Raw genomic sequence first — 14,346 nt, forward strand, 5'->3', positions numbered from 1 at the left:
CTGTTTTTGCTTTCAGAGCATTGCTTGGTACTTAGTAATACCCTGACACTGCATAAATGGCTATCAATTAAAAATGCTAGGAAATAAAGAAGGTGCCTCATAGAGAGATCGCGATACATATTTTGGTCTCTTTCTCCAAAGTAGTACTGTTACCTTAACTGCTAGTGAGTTACCTACCACAGATTGAGCAAACAGTGCTTGATTCCATATTGTCCGTTCAATGTTTCAGCTACTGGAAATTAAATTCAGACACTGAAATGAATGCATGCTTTATTTGGAACATGGTAGAGAGATTAGTTCATGTCAGTAGCTTGCTTACATAGGAGTTGACTTAAACTCCTCTTTTAATGTATTTTTTTTCTGTGTGTAATTTTTCACTGCTCTCATTTTTCTTGCAGCAAGATAAACCTGATGTTATTAGACCCAAAAGAAAGTATGAGAAGAAGCCAAAAGTCTTACCTTCGTCCGCTGCTGCTACTCCTCAACAGACAAGTCCTGCTGCACTGCCAGTCTTTAATGCTAAAGATTTGAATCAGTATGATTTTCCTAGCTCAGATGATGAACCTCTTTCCCAGGTAGGACCTGTAGTGTTTTATGTTGCTCTTTGGGAAACAGCAGAAGTAAAACTCAGGAATTTTTGATGCCTCTCCTCATACACCACTCTCACCCTATCCCCTCTTCAAAGGTTTTGTCTGGTTCTTCGGAGGCTGAGGAAGAAAATGATCCTGATGGTCCTTTTGCCTTCCGTAGGAAAGCAGGCTGTCAGTACTATGCTGTAAGTAGAATTTCCTTGTGCATTGTAAGACAGTGTCATTGTGTGAAAACATCTCATGTTTAATTGTTTAAAATTATTTTAAGCCTCATTTAGACCAACCTGGAAACTGGCCTTGGAGTAGCCCTAAGGAGGGAAGATTAGGAGATGTGCGTTACAGATACTGCTTAACCACCCTCACTGTACCCCAGAGGTGTATTGGGTTTGCACGAAGACGGGTTGGCCGTGGTGGAAGGTAAGTGCTGTGTAATTGTTGCTGTTTTTAAAAAGAAAATTAAATTGGTAAGATGCAAAGAAGAACAGTCTTTTGAAAACCAAAAATTAAAAAAAATTAGACATCACAGGGAGATTAGCTGCCTAATGTCTCCATTTTTGTTTGGCACTAGTAGAAGCTGTTTTAGTATTGTTTTCTTAAATAGTTCTCAGATTTTTCTATTGCTTGCACTCCCATTTTTGGCATGAAAATGCGTGTATATCTTCAGTTGTGATTGGTTTGGTTTTAAATTTTTTGCATAGCTACCCTCAAATAAGCTCTTACTGGGTGGTTTACAAGGGGATTTGGATGTTAATATGTGACATCCCTACTCTTTTGGGATGTTTGTAGGTATAGCCAGTATATATGGGAGTCAGGCTTTGGAAATGAAGTTACTTTAGGAGGGCATAATAATCACTTTTTAGTTAAGCACTGTTATTCTCTAGGTCTTTTTGTTTTAATTTTGTGTTTTTGAAGTGTCTTTCATAAAAGTATGATGTTGTACCTCAGCTCCTCTTCAGACAATAGAAACTATGTAAATACTGTGAAATAATAGGTGGTCATGCATTGTGTCGGGGGAGCGTGTATGTGTGTGTTGGCTTGTTCTAGAACACTTTTGTGTTGCATTTTTTATCCCTTTGTCATCCACAAGCACACGTGTCAGACAGACTTTCTTGATGTTTTCTTGCTGCTGTTTAATTGTGCGTTGTTCTCCTGGTTCTAGGGTGCTACTAGACAGAGCGCATTCGGACTACGATAGTGCATTTCATCATCTGGATTTGGAAAGGTTTTCCTCATCGCAACACTCTTCAATCAGTCAATTTGCCAATACCTCAGAAACAAATACCTCGGACAAATCTTTCTCAAAAGACCTCAGTCAGATACTAGTCAATATCAAATCATGTAGATGGCGGCATTTTAGGCCTCGGACACCATCCCTACATGACAGTGACAATGATGAACTCTCCTGTAGGAAATTATACAGGGGTTTAAATCGAACAGGCACAGCACAACCCGGGACCCAGACATGCAGTACCTCTATACAAAGTAAAAGTAGCAGTGGTTCAGCACATATTGGTATGTTTATTTTAACAAACTTGCTTCTAGAAGTTTTAAACTTATGTCAGAAAATCCAGAATATCATTAGGTCATCTATATTTTACATTGTGGTCTATTTTGAGGACAGCAGCCTATCTTCAAGTGTATCTTTTTTTGCTACGTTGAATTTATTCACATTTTTTGCTAACAGTAGTGTACCGCATCTGACATTTATACAAATGCTGCAATGGTATGTAATTACAATGTTAGAAATATAAAAGTTGAAACAACAGTATTGTGTAGGGTTTAAGTTCACAGAATATTTGGATTTTTTGAAATTAAAAATACATTAATAGAAATGTTGATATAAATATTATGTACCACATTTTTTCTAGTACAAGGTCTGGCAGTGATGGGAAATATTTAGGTAAGATGTTTGCATTTAGAGTCCCAGCATGCTGTGAATTTTTACTTTAACTTCAATGAACTTAAATGCCATTTCCCAGCCAAGAAGTGTCTAGCCCACCCTCACCGATACATCTGCTTATGCTTAGCAAAACTCTTGGACTAATCACATCACATCTTGTCAGCAAGTGGCAGATTACATCTTACAGAACCTAATTACAGATTTGAGGATCTGACTCTGAAAAAATGTCATGTGTTAGTGATTTTTAATTGGAACGCTATTGGATAGCATCACTCTTGCTGCTTCTTACTGGAAGACTGGTATTTACATGGTTAGAATGGAACTTACCAACTCATCAAAATTCATGAGTTACTGTAAATGTGATCTTTTTATAGAAGGTTAAAGTGACATCATTTTTTATATAAAACAACCTTAGAAGTTCACCATGGTTTTGTAAGGAGTCTCTAGAATCATATTTTCCTTGCCATTTTGAATTATGGCTTTGGAAATCAATCAGAAAACCTGGACAATGTAGGAGTATGATGAGCAGAGGTGCATATACCTAATAAACTAAGCAAGTGTTGGGTTGTTTTGGTAATTTAAAGACTGTTACACTGGTTATCGGATAACTCTAATCTTCTGTTTGCCACTATATTATATGCCTTCCCTGCTGTATCATGTTTTGAGGTTTTTTCCTGAAAATTATTTCTCCTTGCATTTGTAGAGTTAGTGAGCAGCTTTGTTTGCTGCTTTATTTCATGCTTCCTCTCCATGCTGTCGTAGAAGTAGGTCCTTGCCCCCATGCCCCTTTCTTCTTGCTGGAAATGTGCTAGGGCTAAAACTGATGGTTCTTCTGGTTTGTGATCTTAGTGTGGCTTTTGGTGTTTAAATTCTGCTTGTTCACTGGCTTGAATTAGTAAAACAAGTCCAGAAGTGAAGGACGGCCTTCTCTGCCTGGTGGCCAGACTGAACTGTGATAAATGGTAGCCAGATGAGTGAAAACGAAACCAATGTGTGTTGAATAGACTGTAAATACACTGCAAAGTATTCATGGGCAGTGCTTTACATTTGAAAGTCACATAGACATGAAAAATTGGCAGATGGAGTTTAAAGCTCATGTCTGTGTGTGTGTGTGTCTGTAAAAATAAACACACACACATCCTTTTAGAGTGCTTTTTTCCCTGGAATAGATTGTAAGGTTATTTATCTGCATAATTAAGGAATTAAATGGAATTATTTATGTGTGCCATAGAAGTTTTTAATTGTGTGGTTGTATATTGAAGCCTATGGGAAAATAATACATACTAGTGTAAGTACCTGGTATAATACGTTCATTTGTGCTTGGAATTCTGTGAAGATTATTCAGCATCTTAAAAAAATATTTAAGTATCCCAAGCTTTTCAAAATACAAATGTAGAGTTTAGTTTCATAATTTTACTAGGATTTGATGCAGAAATTAAATGTTCAATAAAAAAATACAGCTATCTGAATTCATAGGTATACTTTAAATTGGTTACCAGAGTCTTTGGATAGTCACTTGTTATTAACCAGGTAGATTATAAATAATTACATGGATACAGTCTTAATTGTGGTTCTTGTGGCATTGGAGTGTATGCAAGTCTGTGTTTGTGTGGTGTGCTGCTGATCACCTGTTTAGGTGTAAGCGTTTGTAAGGAGCACAATCTGCTCCATCTTGGTACCAGTGTGGTTTTAGTGGTTTTTTTTTGGTTTTTTTTCCATTTTCTAAAAGGATTCTGTGAGATACATTGTCTCTACAGATCACGGGGCTGTTTGCACATCTTGTGTGTGAGTCTGACTTATACAGAGCTGCCTGTCAGGGGGCTGCAGCTGCTGAGTTTTGTTCTCCTGTAGCCAATACTGTAGAGAACCTCAGGTATCTAAAAGTCATACTGGTGTTTTTGTAGTAGTTGCTGTTGCAGCTTAACAACGCTGTAGGATTCCCCTGTTGCTTTTTCTTAGTTGTCTTTAAAGCTGGGAGTTTGTGGTTGTGAATGTTATTGATTTGTTTCTGTTTGCCTTTTAGGTTTTTGAAGTGGCACTTGATCTTTTGTCAGAAAACACTTATTAATATATCTGTATTTTTAAGTCATACTACCCTTTTACTGCTACTGTAAGTTGTGGTCAAACTGTATTTATTACTTTTAAGATGTTCATCCTGGGATTCTGTAGTGACCAACAGAGGTGGTCATGTTGCCATGTTTATTATGTGCCATCACATGAGTGGGCGTTTTTTCCCTGCTTGGGCTTTTTCTGCCTTGCATGATGCAGACATACTGCTGACATGGAACAACTGATGTGGAAAGTACTTTTCTAGGGTCTGTTATGTGTGGCTAGCAGGGCCATGAAGTTGAGATGGTATCTCAGGTCTTCTGTTAATGAGAGGATGTGTTACAAAAGCTGTGCTGTAATGTACCATTCTCTGGCTACAGGGAGCCTTGATTTTCATCCTGAAGATCAAAGAGAGGTTTCCTCAGAGCTGGTCATTTAACATTTTGAAGTGCGTTTGATCCTGAAGAAATGCAAATTATTCTGATTCTAGCTTTCAGAGTGCTCAGTATTAAAGATTTGTGGATGTTGTTGCATTGAGGTTTTGTGTGTAAACTGAGAAAGGGTGTCTTAAAATCCCTTACAAGTTACCTGAACACTTGTGGTGTGCTGAAGGCTAGACTTTGGCAGCAGGAGCAAGTGCCAAGTAGCATCACTTGTGTAGAGGGTAGTTCCTTCTGATCTTACTGAAGTATTATGAAAAAGTATCCTTTGCCCTCTTGCAAGAAGAGCTGATTAAAAGGTCTTAAGACATGTTATTCAGAACATTGCTACAAAGGAAGCAAGAACATTAAAGCATTATTTTTGTGGAGAATTAACTTGTTCAGCAGCAGAATTACTTCAGTAAAGGAGCCTGTATTGCTGACAGTGTCAGGTTTCTCAGTCATAATCCTCAGAGATGGAGTGTACAGTAGGTATGAGTATTGAGCTGAAGTGTTTGTGTTCCCTGTTGATTGCTTTGGTTCTGCCAGGCAAATAGCAGTCTTTGACCTGCATCACTTAAGAGACTCTGCTCTCTGCTGGAGACTTTGTGTTAAATATGTTGCATTCACATTTTTGAGTGCTTGGATCTTGTAAACAAGTTAGAGACACTTAAAGCTGCACACATGTATCATTCCCTTTCAGCCTGGTGTTTAGGAAGCAGAGCAGAGATACCTATCACTAGTGAAGTATTAGAGCACTGCTTCCCAGGCTCTGCTAAGAGCAGGCAGTGGTTCTTGCATTATGTTCTTTTCTGTCTTCATCACCCAGAAGCTGGATCATTTTGAAAACAATGTGTAAAAGCTGGCAGGGCTAAAGAGGCTGGCAGTTGACTGGAGCCTGCTCAACTGAATTGAGAAATCACTCTTGGAGAAGAAGCCGTACTGAAAGCTGTTGGGTTTTGTGTTTGGGATTGTATATATGAATAAACATACTATACATGAAAAGCTGTATGTATCCAGGATACATTCAAATGCCTTGCATTTTCTTGTAAACTAGACTTTTGGTGATGTGATGCAAATTGTGCATTGCTGTTCAGTAACTTCTGCTGTGGGAGTTCCATAGAAATAACATTTTCCCCATTAAACTTGCATTTTTTTTCTGGACCTCTTAATATGCTTTTTAAAAGCAGTTTTACATGCTTGGGGATCTAGCAGGGTAGTGAGCTGTGCTTCCATTTCCCAAATATGTAATGTTGGTTGATGGATCTGTACTTGTTCAGCCTGTAGAAGAGAAGGCTTCAGGGTGACCTAGTTGGGACCTTCCAGTATCTGAAAGGAGCCTACGAGAAAGATGCTGCATGCTCTTTTTACAAGAGTGTGTAGTGACAGGGCAAGGGGGAGAATTATTAAAACTGAAAATACAGTAGGTTTAGATTAGAAGAAATTCTTAGGAAGAAATTAGGAAGAACTTCTTTACTGTGAGGATGGTGAGGCACTGGAACAGGTTACCCAGAGAAGTTGTGGAAGCCCCATCCATAACTTCCAGGGCTTCCATTCTGGGAAGCCCCTCAAAGTGTTCAAGGCCAGGTTGGATGGGGCTTTGAACCTGCTCTAGGGGAATGTGTCCTTCCCCATGGCAGGGGGTTTGAAACTAGATGATCTTTAAGGTCCCTTCCAACCCAAACTACTCTGATTCTATGCTGTTTTTTCATGTTGTCATTAAGGTGTTATACCTGAAGCCCGGTTTTAAACAACCTTTTCCCAGAAAGAAACAGGAGAAAGCTTCTCAATGCTTGTGGCAATTCCTTGTAGCAATGTAGAAGGACTTGTTCATGGCTTTTATGCCATCAGTGGCTGTGTTTAGATGTTTTTATTTAACCCTTGTATCTGTAATATTCTCAACACTGCTCTGTGTTACTGTTTTCCCTTATTTTAAATGCTTCTTTCACATTACAGGATAAACTTGGTGATGAAAAATACTGAAATTTGTAATGGTCACTTCCAGTGATCATTGGAATTTAATAGTCTTGGTCCATCTGTGGCTGAGCTGTTGAGATCCTAGTTGGAAAGCAAAGGCCTCAAGAGTAACAGATGTTTATAGCCCATCCTAAACTTAGTTGAAGGAGGAAATACAAAAAGGAAAAAAAAAAAAAGCGTCTTTAGTCTGGGAAATGTGACTGAGGATGTGGGAAGAGTCAGTACTTTTTTAAACACCTGAGCACTTCCAGAGAATTCAAGATTTTGTAGTCTTACTGAATTTTCTCATTCACTTTCAGTTGGAGTAAAACTTTGCTCCAAAGTTCTGGGGCTTGTGGAGCTGTTACACTTTGCATCCCATGCAAGAATGGTCACATTTATAGCTGCAGTGAACTGTGTGTATCCTAACTGGCATGTGACATTTTGGTGGAAACTCATTTTAAGAATAATGGGCAGACAAATAAAAGTGCATAGGAAGTTTTCTAGCTTTCATTCAATGGCTAATAAAAAATCCTTATTAATTATTTTCTGTCTTCTGCTACCAAGTAGGGAGTGCATATATAGGCCTTTTATCTAGTTTATAATCTCTCCAGTTCTGATATTAGGAGTTTCACACTTAAGTTCTGTTGGGCTGAAATAAATTTCTGTAGTAGTAATAATCAAGGGCATAATGGTTCATGTTCTCATAGTGTGTAATAATGCCGTGTTTAAGTAAAACCAATCTTGAACTTCTTTTCAGAAAGTGAAACATCTTTGGGCCTGGTGCATCAAATACTAAATCACACTGATGGCTCTAAGTCTCTCCAATCTTCTGAATTCACTGGTGAGAACTTGCTATACAGTAGAAAATCTTTAACCAGGCAGTGTAAGCCAGATAACATCTCTCATAAGATAGAGATTTAAAAATGTGATGTTCTAGATTACTTAGCATTGTGATTGATGTTTGCTTTGCATGCATTTTGGCATTAGTAACCACTAACTGTTGTCTTATACAGCAGGGATGTGATGCTCCCATATAGTCCCCTTAAGAAGACATTGTAACATGATGTATCATCTTTCCACACACTTTAGCAGTTCTCTAGTTCACTGAATTTCTGAAAAAGTTTGGAAGCTTTAGCTAAGTGAACTTTCTTCTGATCAAAACTGCCTTTTTAATGGTTATCACCTCCACTGGAAGGATCACAGAATCTAGTATTCTATAAATGGATTAGAGAAATTCTTTGAACCTAATGTAGTCTTAATGTTTACGTATTCCCACTGAAATATCATTTCTGCTCTTGAGAGTAGATACTTAACTTGCTATGAATCAATTTTAAGCTACTGTAATTTCAGTATCTAATTCTTACGATGTTTAACAGGACTGAAACACTTGTCTAAAAGTTTAATTATGCTGTTTCTGAGTCTCTCAGTATTAAATTTTTTTAAAACTTTATTAGAGAAGATAAAAGCTTATCTAGCTAAGATGATCTTGAGTTGACTCCACAAAGCTTGCTCAGTTTGCCTGGCAAATCTAGTGAGCATCTTCCATTTCAGAAATGGAAGGAATGCCAGTAGAGGGACCAGGAACTTACACATGGATTTTCTGCTTTCTGTGGTATGCTCCCTGGTTTGGTTTGGTTGGTTTTTTTTAGGAAACTGGTTATTGTTGTCAACGTAAAGTCTGTATTTTCCTTCTTGAGGGAAGCAAAGTAACAAGTGAGTGACCTCACAGTAAAACTTGCAGCAGTAGTCGGGAGCGGAAGCTGTGGCTGGTGATCATACAAAGGCCCATCTGTTCATACAGATGGCACAGCCAGCCCCGCCACAGACACTCAATTGTCACTGGTTTTGGCCACTTTTGGCAAGAACTTGAATTTTCAGAGAAGCTAAATGTGAGCTGCAGCATTGTAAGGCTAGTACATGTTAAATGCTGCGGTACAACCAGTGAGCACTGTTAGAATATTTATATTGCAGTGTAAAACTGCTGCAAACTATGGATCTTTAAAAAGTCCATTGACAGTATCACTGTTACTCTGCTCTGAAAAGCAATACCTGCTGAGTATCACCATCCCATCGAATTTGGTTGATGTGTAAACAGAATAATGCAATCAAAAAATGATATTCAGTGGCTTAGTTCAAGTAAAAATTTATATGTCATTATCCCAAAGAGTACAAACACTCATAGAAGTGATTGTAGAAAAACACATTCATAGTGCAGTGTGCAATAGCTCACTGCTTTTTAATAAAACAGATTTGTAGCTGTCATTGAGAAGATACTGAGTCATTTATCCTGTCAGTCAGTATCAGTAATGTACAGGGTTTTGTTCCTTGTACTCATAGCTGAAAACTCCTGAAGTCTTTTATTCTACCTTCCTTTTCCAGTGTGTAAGCCCAAAAACATTTCCTTGCTACCGAAGTACAGCTCCAGTACAGTTGCAGAATATTTGTGTGTGTTGTCCCAAGCTGTTAAATGAACCGGATAACAGCATAACATCATATACTGACTTCAAATCTGGAGGTTGTCTCAACTGAAATGTTACCACTTGATACAGTGTGCTGCAAACAAATATAAAGCATTTGTATAGCCAGATCTCTTGGTAAAGAGTTACCCATCTTCTGATAACCATCTTAAGATGTGAATAACTTGAGGCAGAGTTGTGCTTAAGGTTCATGTTTAAGGTCAGAAAAGGAGTTGGGCTAGGTTAACTTAAGAGTCAAATGACTTGCATAAATTACTGGAGGTGTCAGGAAAGTATATAGAAGTTTTGTGGCAAGATACAGCTGTTGAATGTGAAAGACAGTTGAGATATTCTGAAATTGTAATATTCTTATTTATTGTGTATTAGTAGTGGTGGTTGAGATTTCCTCCTTTACCCATCACTTTGTAATGGTTCTCTGTAGTGGATGAAACTGTGTGTTTTATCACTGTTTAAGTCATTACATGACCACTGAGGTTGGAGCATGCTGTTTGAGAAGAGTCTGTAAGCACTGCATCCTTGTTTGGAGCTGCTGAAGCAAGGGCTTGTCTTAAAATCTCACATGTCATCTTTAAACATTGAATATTATTTTTTGTTCCTTTTTTTAAACTTTAAGCTGTTGTTTGGCTTTTTGTTGCTTTACTAATGTTATTAAAAGCCTTGAAGGTCTCCAGTAATGTCAGGAATCTGTAACTTTGTGTAGTGCTGTGTAGCAATACTCTCCTGAGTTACCAGAAATATGGATACTGTTCTGAGTGTTCAGAAAAGGTGTGGGCTTGCTGCTTGCCTGCTCATTTTTTCCCAGGCAGATAATGACATTAATTTTTTCTACTTTTTCTCCATATATCATTTTTCTTTTGACACACATGAAAGATTTTCAGCTGTGTCCTTTCTCTTTTATGTAACAAAAATGAGAAGAGAGAATAACATTTTTGGAAGAAGGTTTTTAGGGATACTCACTGTTTTTTATTAGATGAACTCATATTAACAAGATGCTGAGTTTGGCACCCGTCCAGTTGCATCAATGCTACATTGCAACAAGCAGAAAGTATTCTCTGCAAGTCACCTAACACATTCATAGCAGCTCTGTTTTTGTGCAGCAGCACTTTCTGTTTGAACTGATTCTTTAAAAAAAAGAAAGCTGAACTTAGACTTGTTCTTTGAGAAGCTCAGGATTGTACCTGCAGATGTGGAGGCACAGTTGGTTCACCTGTGATTTCACTGTGCTACGCATACATGATTTCCCTAATTCCAGTCACAGTTGGGTGCCACAGGAAAGGAATATGTAAGGTTAAATAGGTGAAAGTACTTCATGTAAGGTACATACAAATGGGTTTTTACATGCATAGGAATGGCAGTTTTCAGAAACAACTTATATCTCACAATCAATATGTTTATTTTTTTTCAACTGAAATGTAATGTGGATTGTAGTCTGAGAGCAGGAGGTGGAGAAACATGATGGCTTTTAATAGAAGAGGAATAAAGTAATGCTGTCCTAGATTGCAGGTCTTCAGAAGAAATTATTTGCATAGTTCACAGTAGTAGCAATGTTCTCAATAAACTTTCAATGTAGTGTTTCTTGGGCATGGAGAGGGAAGACTTGGCTTGCATAATAGCAATCTATAACCTGTTCTGGTACATTAGCATCTGTCTATGGAAAAAGAAAATCAGATTATTTTAGGAGGCTGTAGATGGCAACAGTTCTTTCTGAGCACTACTGCCTTTATAACCTGGATGCAACTGATTCAGAATTCCACAGTAAACCCCTGATAGTTGTAAATAGTATTTGGAAATGTCTGTTAGACTTGTATTTTTAAAAAGGGAAGCAGCAAAAATGTTGAAATTAGTTGTTCTTGAGTGTATTTTCCAGGTACTCGTTTTAAGTGGAGGAGGAGCAGTTGGAATATAGATGAGGGTGGTGGTGGTAGTGGGGTTCGTCTGTCACTTGTTTCCTTTGACAGCTATACAACTTTCCAAAGTGGTGAGAAGCATACATCTCTAAGGGTCTCAGGCTGCTAAAAAGAAAATAACTGATGTATAATTTCAAAAATAATGCTTTTCAAAATGTACTTCTGGAAAGAAGAGTGCTTCCACCAATTATTTAGCATGGTCTTTCCTAAAAAAACACCGCTCATCTCCATAAGCTTCATTTACTGCTGTTGCAAAAGAAACCAGTATTTTGGGGGTGGTTAAACCAACACAGGTGACTGTGTTCACCTCAGCTCTGTTTTATAGCTAGAATCTTAAATATATACTTAAGTCTTGAAGACTGAAATAAGCTACTAATTTCACTTAAATAGGCACAAGTAAGGTGATTATGATGGCAGAAGTTTTAATCATAGTTAAAGATGGTGGTACAGCATATCCTTTTTTGCCCTTTTTCTTCTTTGTCAGTCTGTGGGTTGTTTTTGTTTACATTACTTAAGCAATCTGTTCCTAAGCACTACATTTACAGTGCTATACTACAGAATAAAATACCTCGTTCATAGAATCAGTACTGAGTTGAAAGGGGCCCATCAGTATCATCAAATCCAACTCCTGTCCCTGCACAGGACACCCTGATAAATCATACCATAAGTAAATAAATGGAACCTTCAGTGTCACTGGCACTATGTTGGCTAAATGTATGTTGATTCTAAATTTTAGGGTTTGGAAAAACAATATTATATATCTCACAGTACCAGAACAGTATATCCATTTTCCTCCCTCTGTTACTGCTGCTCAGCTTTCCACCTGTTAATCTTTGCGTGCTAAAGCTTTCTTGCTCTAACTTGTGTTGGATGGCAGCTTAAGGAGTTGTAAATTTTTTTTGTTAAAATTAAACAGTCATCTCCTTGAGTATTTGGTAAATAAATTCTAGTTTGTTTGGTTTGGGTTTTTTTGGGTTTTTTTGTTGTTTTTTTTTAAGTATGGACATTTATGAGTGAGGTTACTACCTTTAAGATATTCTCCTAGGAGTAATTTTAAAATATTGCAGTGTTACTTAACTTTGTAGAAGTAATTTTAAGTAATTTGTTGCTTATGGCAATATAAATAAGTGCTACATCCTTACTTGCTCAAAGATGTTACTTATGAAAAAAGGTAATGTGAATGTAACAGCTGAATAAAATTTTATAGCTTCAAGTGTTCAAATAGGAAACTGCTGGTCATAATTTCAGTGCCATTTCTAATACTTCTAATTACTAGAAGTAGTTTGAACAATATTTGAATGCCAAAAAAAGACAAATACACCAGGAAAATGCATGCTCAGCAGTGTGTGCTCTGATGTTTCCAAATATTGCAGCCGTTTATACTGACTTGTTATTCAAGTGAGGTATAATTGATCTTCAGAATCCTGTTGTATCCAGAAGCAGGACATGATTATGGTTTTGATGCAAACATGTTTCCTTCAGGCAAGCAAGCCTGAAGGAGTAGATTAACTAAAGAGTCTTAAAAATTTCAATTTGTGAACAGTATTTGTTGCCAGGCAGTAGTGAGCTTCCCCAAAAGTGTGACTTCCAGTGCATTCTTGAAGTATGAGTACTATTTACAGCATATATTTGGGAGCATTTGTACAATCTGAATATAAAATTGGAAAATCTGGAAGGTGTATCTTTTGCAAGGGCATCCAAACTCTAACCTTGATTCAGTTTGTAGATTGAAAACTGAGACTTCATTTTGTTTTGAAAAAGTAAACTAAAACAAAAAACGCACTGAAGTTAGTCAATGAAATAGTGATTCTGCTGCACCATTGGGCATCTCCTTGTCAATGTGTATGAATTAAGCTTCATCAGTTTTATACCTGTGGGTTAAATGGATAAAATTCTGCCTGACTTGTGATGCACTGACTACTGAGTCACCTTTCAAAGATTTTAGAGAGAAGGATATAGTTCTGTGAAATTTGGTATTTGAGCTACTTGTACATGTGTAGTTACAGATGAAAAAGGTACTGTACAGCAATAGCCTGCGGAGTTGTGAGCATGCCCAACTTAGTGTTTTCAATTGAAACATAAATCTTAGTTGTAGGCCCTTGCTGCCTCCAGAATGCTGTCAGTGAGGGGTGCATTGCAGTTGCCAAGTTTTGCATATAATCCTATTTCTCGAATAATACTGATACTGTAGTTTCACAAGGTGAAAAGAGTGATGCCATTTCTATTTAATAATTCTTTTAAATCTGTTTTTAAAGAGTTTTTGGTGGACTGATTGCATTTTGGTTCCTTTCTCCTTCCTTTTTAGTATCTTGAGCTAAATTCAGTTAAGGCCTATATACTAAACAGACAAAAAGAGAAGGTGTTTGGACAAAAATTTCTAGGAGGATGTCAGCCTCTTTGACATAAAAGTGCATTAAGGCTCTTAGGAACTTGTTGTGGTAGTTTTTGGAGGTGGGGGTTTAGGTTTATAAAGTACATGTGTTTATATACACAACTCCTACATATTTTGATGTAGTATTTTCTCATTTTATATTTTGTTCAGCATTTACAGCCGAACAATACCAGCAACATCAACAGCAACTGGCACTAATGCAGAAACAGCAGCTTGCACAAATTCATCAACAGCAAGCAAATAGTAATTCCTCTGCCAACACATCACAGGTGAGGGATTTGTCTGTGCTATGATTTATCCCTCATTGTTTCCCACCAGGGTTCATCTCTAATTGTCAACTGTTGCCATAGAACCTTGAAACTAACCAACAGGAAAGTGGCTTTCGCCTGAATCTACATCATAGCCATTCTGTAAAGTGTTTAGAAGGGACACTGCAGGTGAGTGTGGCAGGCGTTGCCTCTGCTCCCTCTTAACAAAAACAAAACAAAACAAAAACAAAAAAAAAAGGATCAGTCAATGAAATTTTCAAAGCCTTAGAAATATGATTTGCAGAAATCTCCATTGTCATCATCCTCTTGTCATTGGGGGATTTTCAGAGTGAAATTTTAGTTAATTAAAGCTAACTCATACATATGTCCTCCATACAGCTGTGA

General features: G+C 37.5%; 1 protein-coding gene across 6 annotated transcripts in view; it reads left to right on the forward strand.

Annotated features, from left to right (window-relative positions):
- Positions 1-14,346, forward strand: part of EPC1 (enhancer of polycomb 1) — a 62,654-nt gene that overhangs the window by 45,738 nt on the left and 2,570 nt on the right. For 3 of the 6 annotated variants that reach the window (XM_085572973.1, XM_085572974.1, XM_077788848.2), the window contains 7 exons: positions 399-575; positions 686-775; positions 859-1,007; positions 1,750-2,102; positions 7,675-7,758; positions 13,844-13,962; positions 14,044-14,130. In XM_085572973.1, coding sequence (XP_085429099.1) covers positions 399-575; positions 686-775; positions 859-1,007; positions 1,750-2,102; positions 7,675-7,758; positions 13,844-13,962; positions 14,044-14,130 — 1,059 coding nt within the window. The remainder of the gene's footprint in view (positions 1-398; positions 576-685; positions 776-858; positions 1,008-1,749; positions 2,103-7,674; positions 7,759-13,843; positions 13,963-14,043; positions 14,131-14,346) is intronic. The other 3 variants (XM_021542965.3, XM_021542971.3, XM_021542966.3) reach the window with 3 other exon arrangements.

This window comes from Lonchura striata, chromosome 2 (genome assembly GCF_050655825.1).
Source record: "Lonchura striata isolate lonStrDom1 chromosome 2, ASM5065582v1, whole genome shotgun sequence".
NCBI classification, from domain to species: domain Eukaryota; kingdom Metazoa; phylum Chordata; class Aves; order Passeriformes; family Estrildidae; genus Lonchura; species Lonchura striata.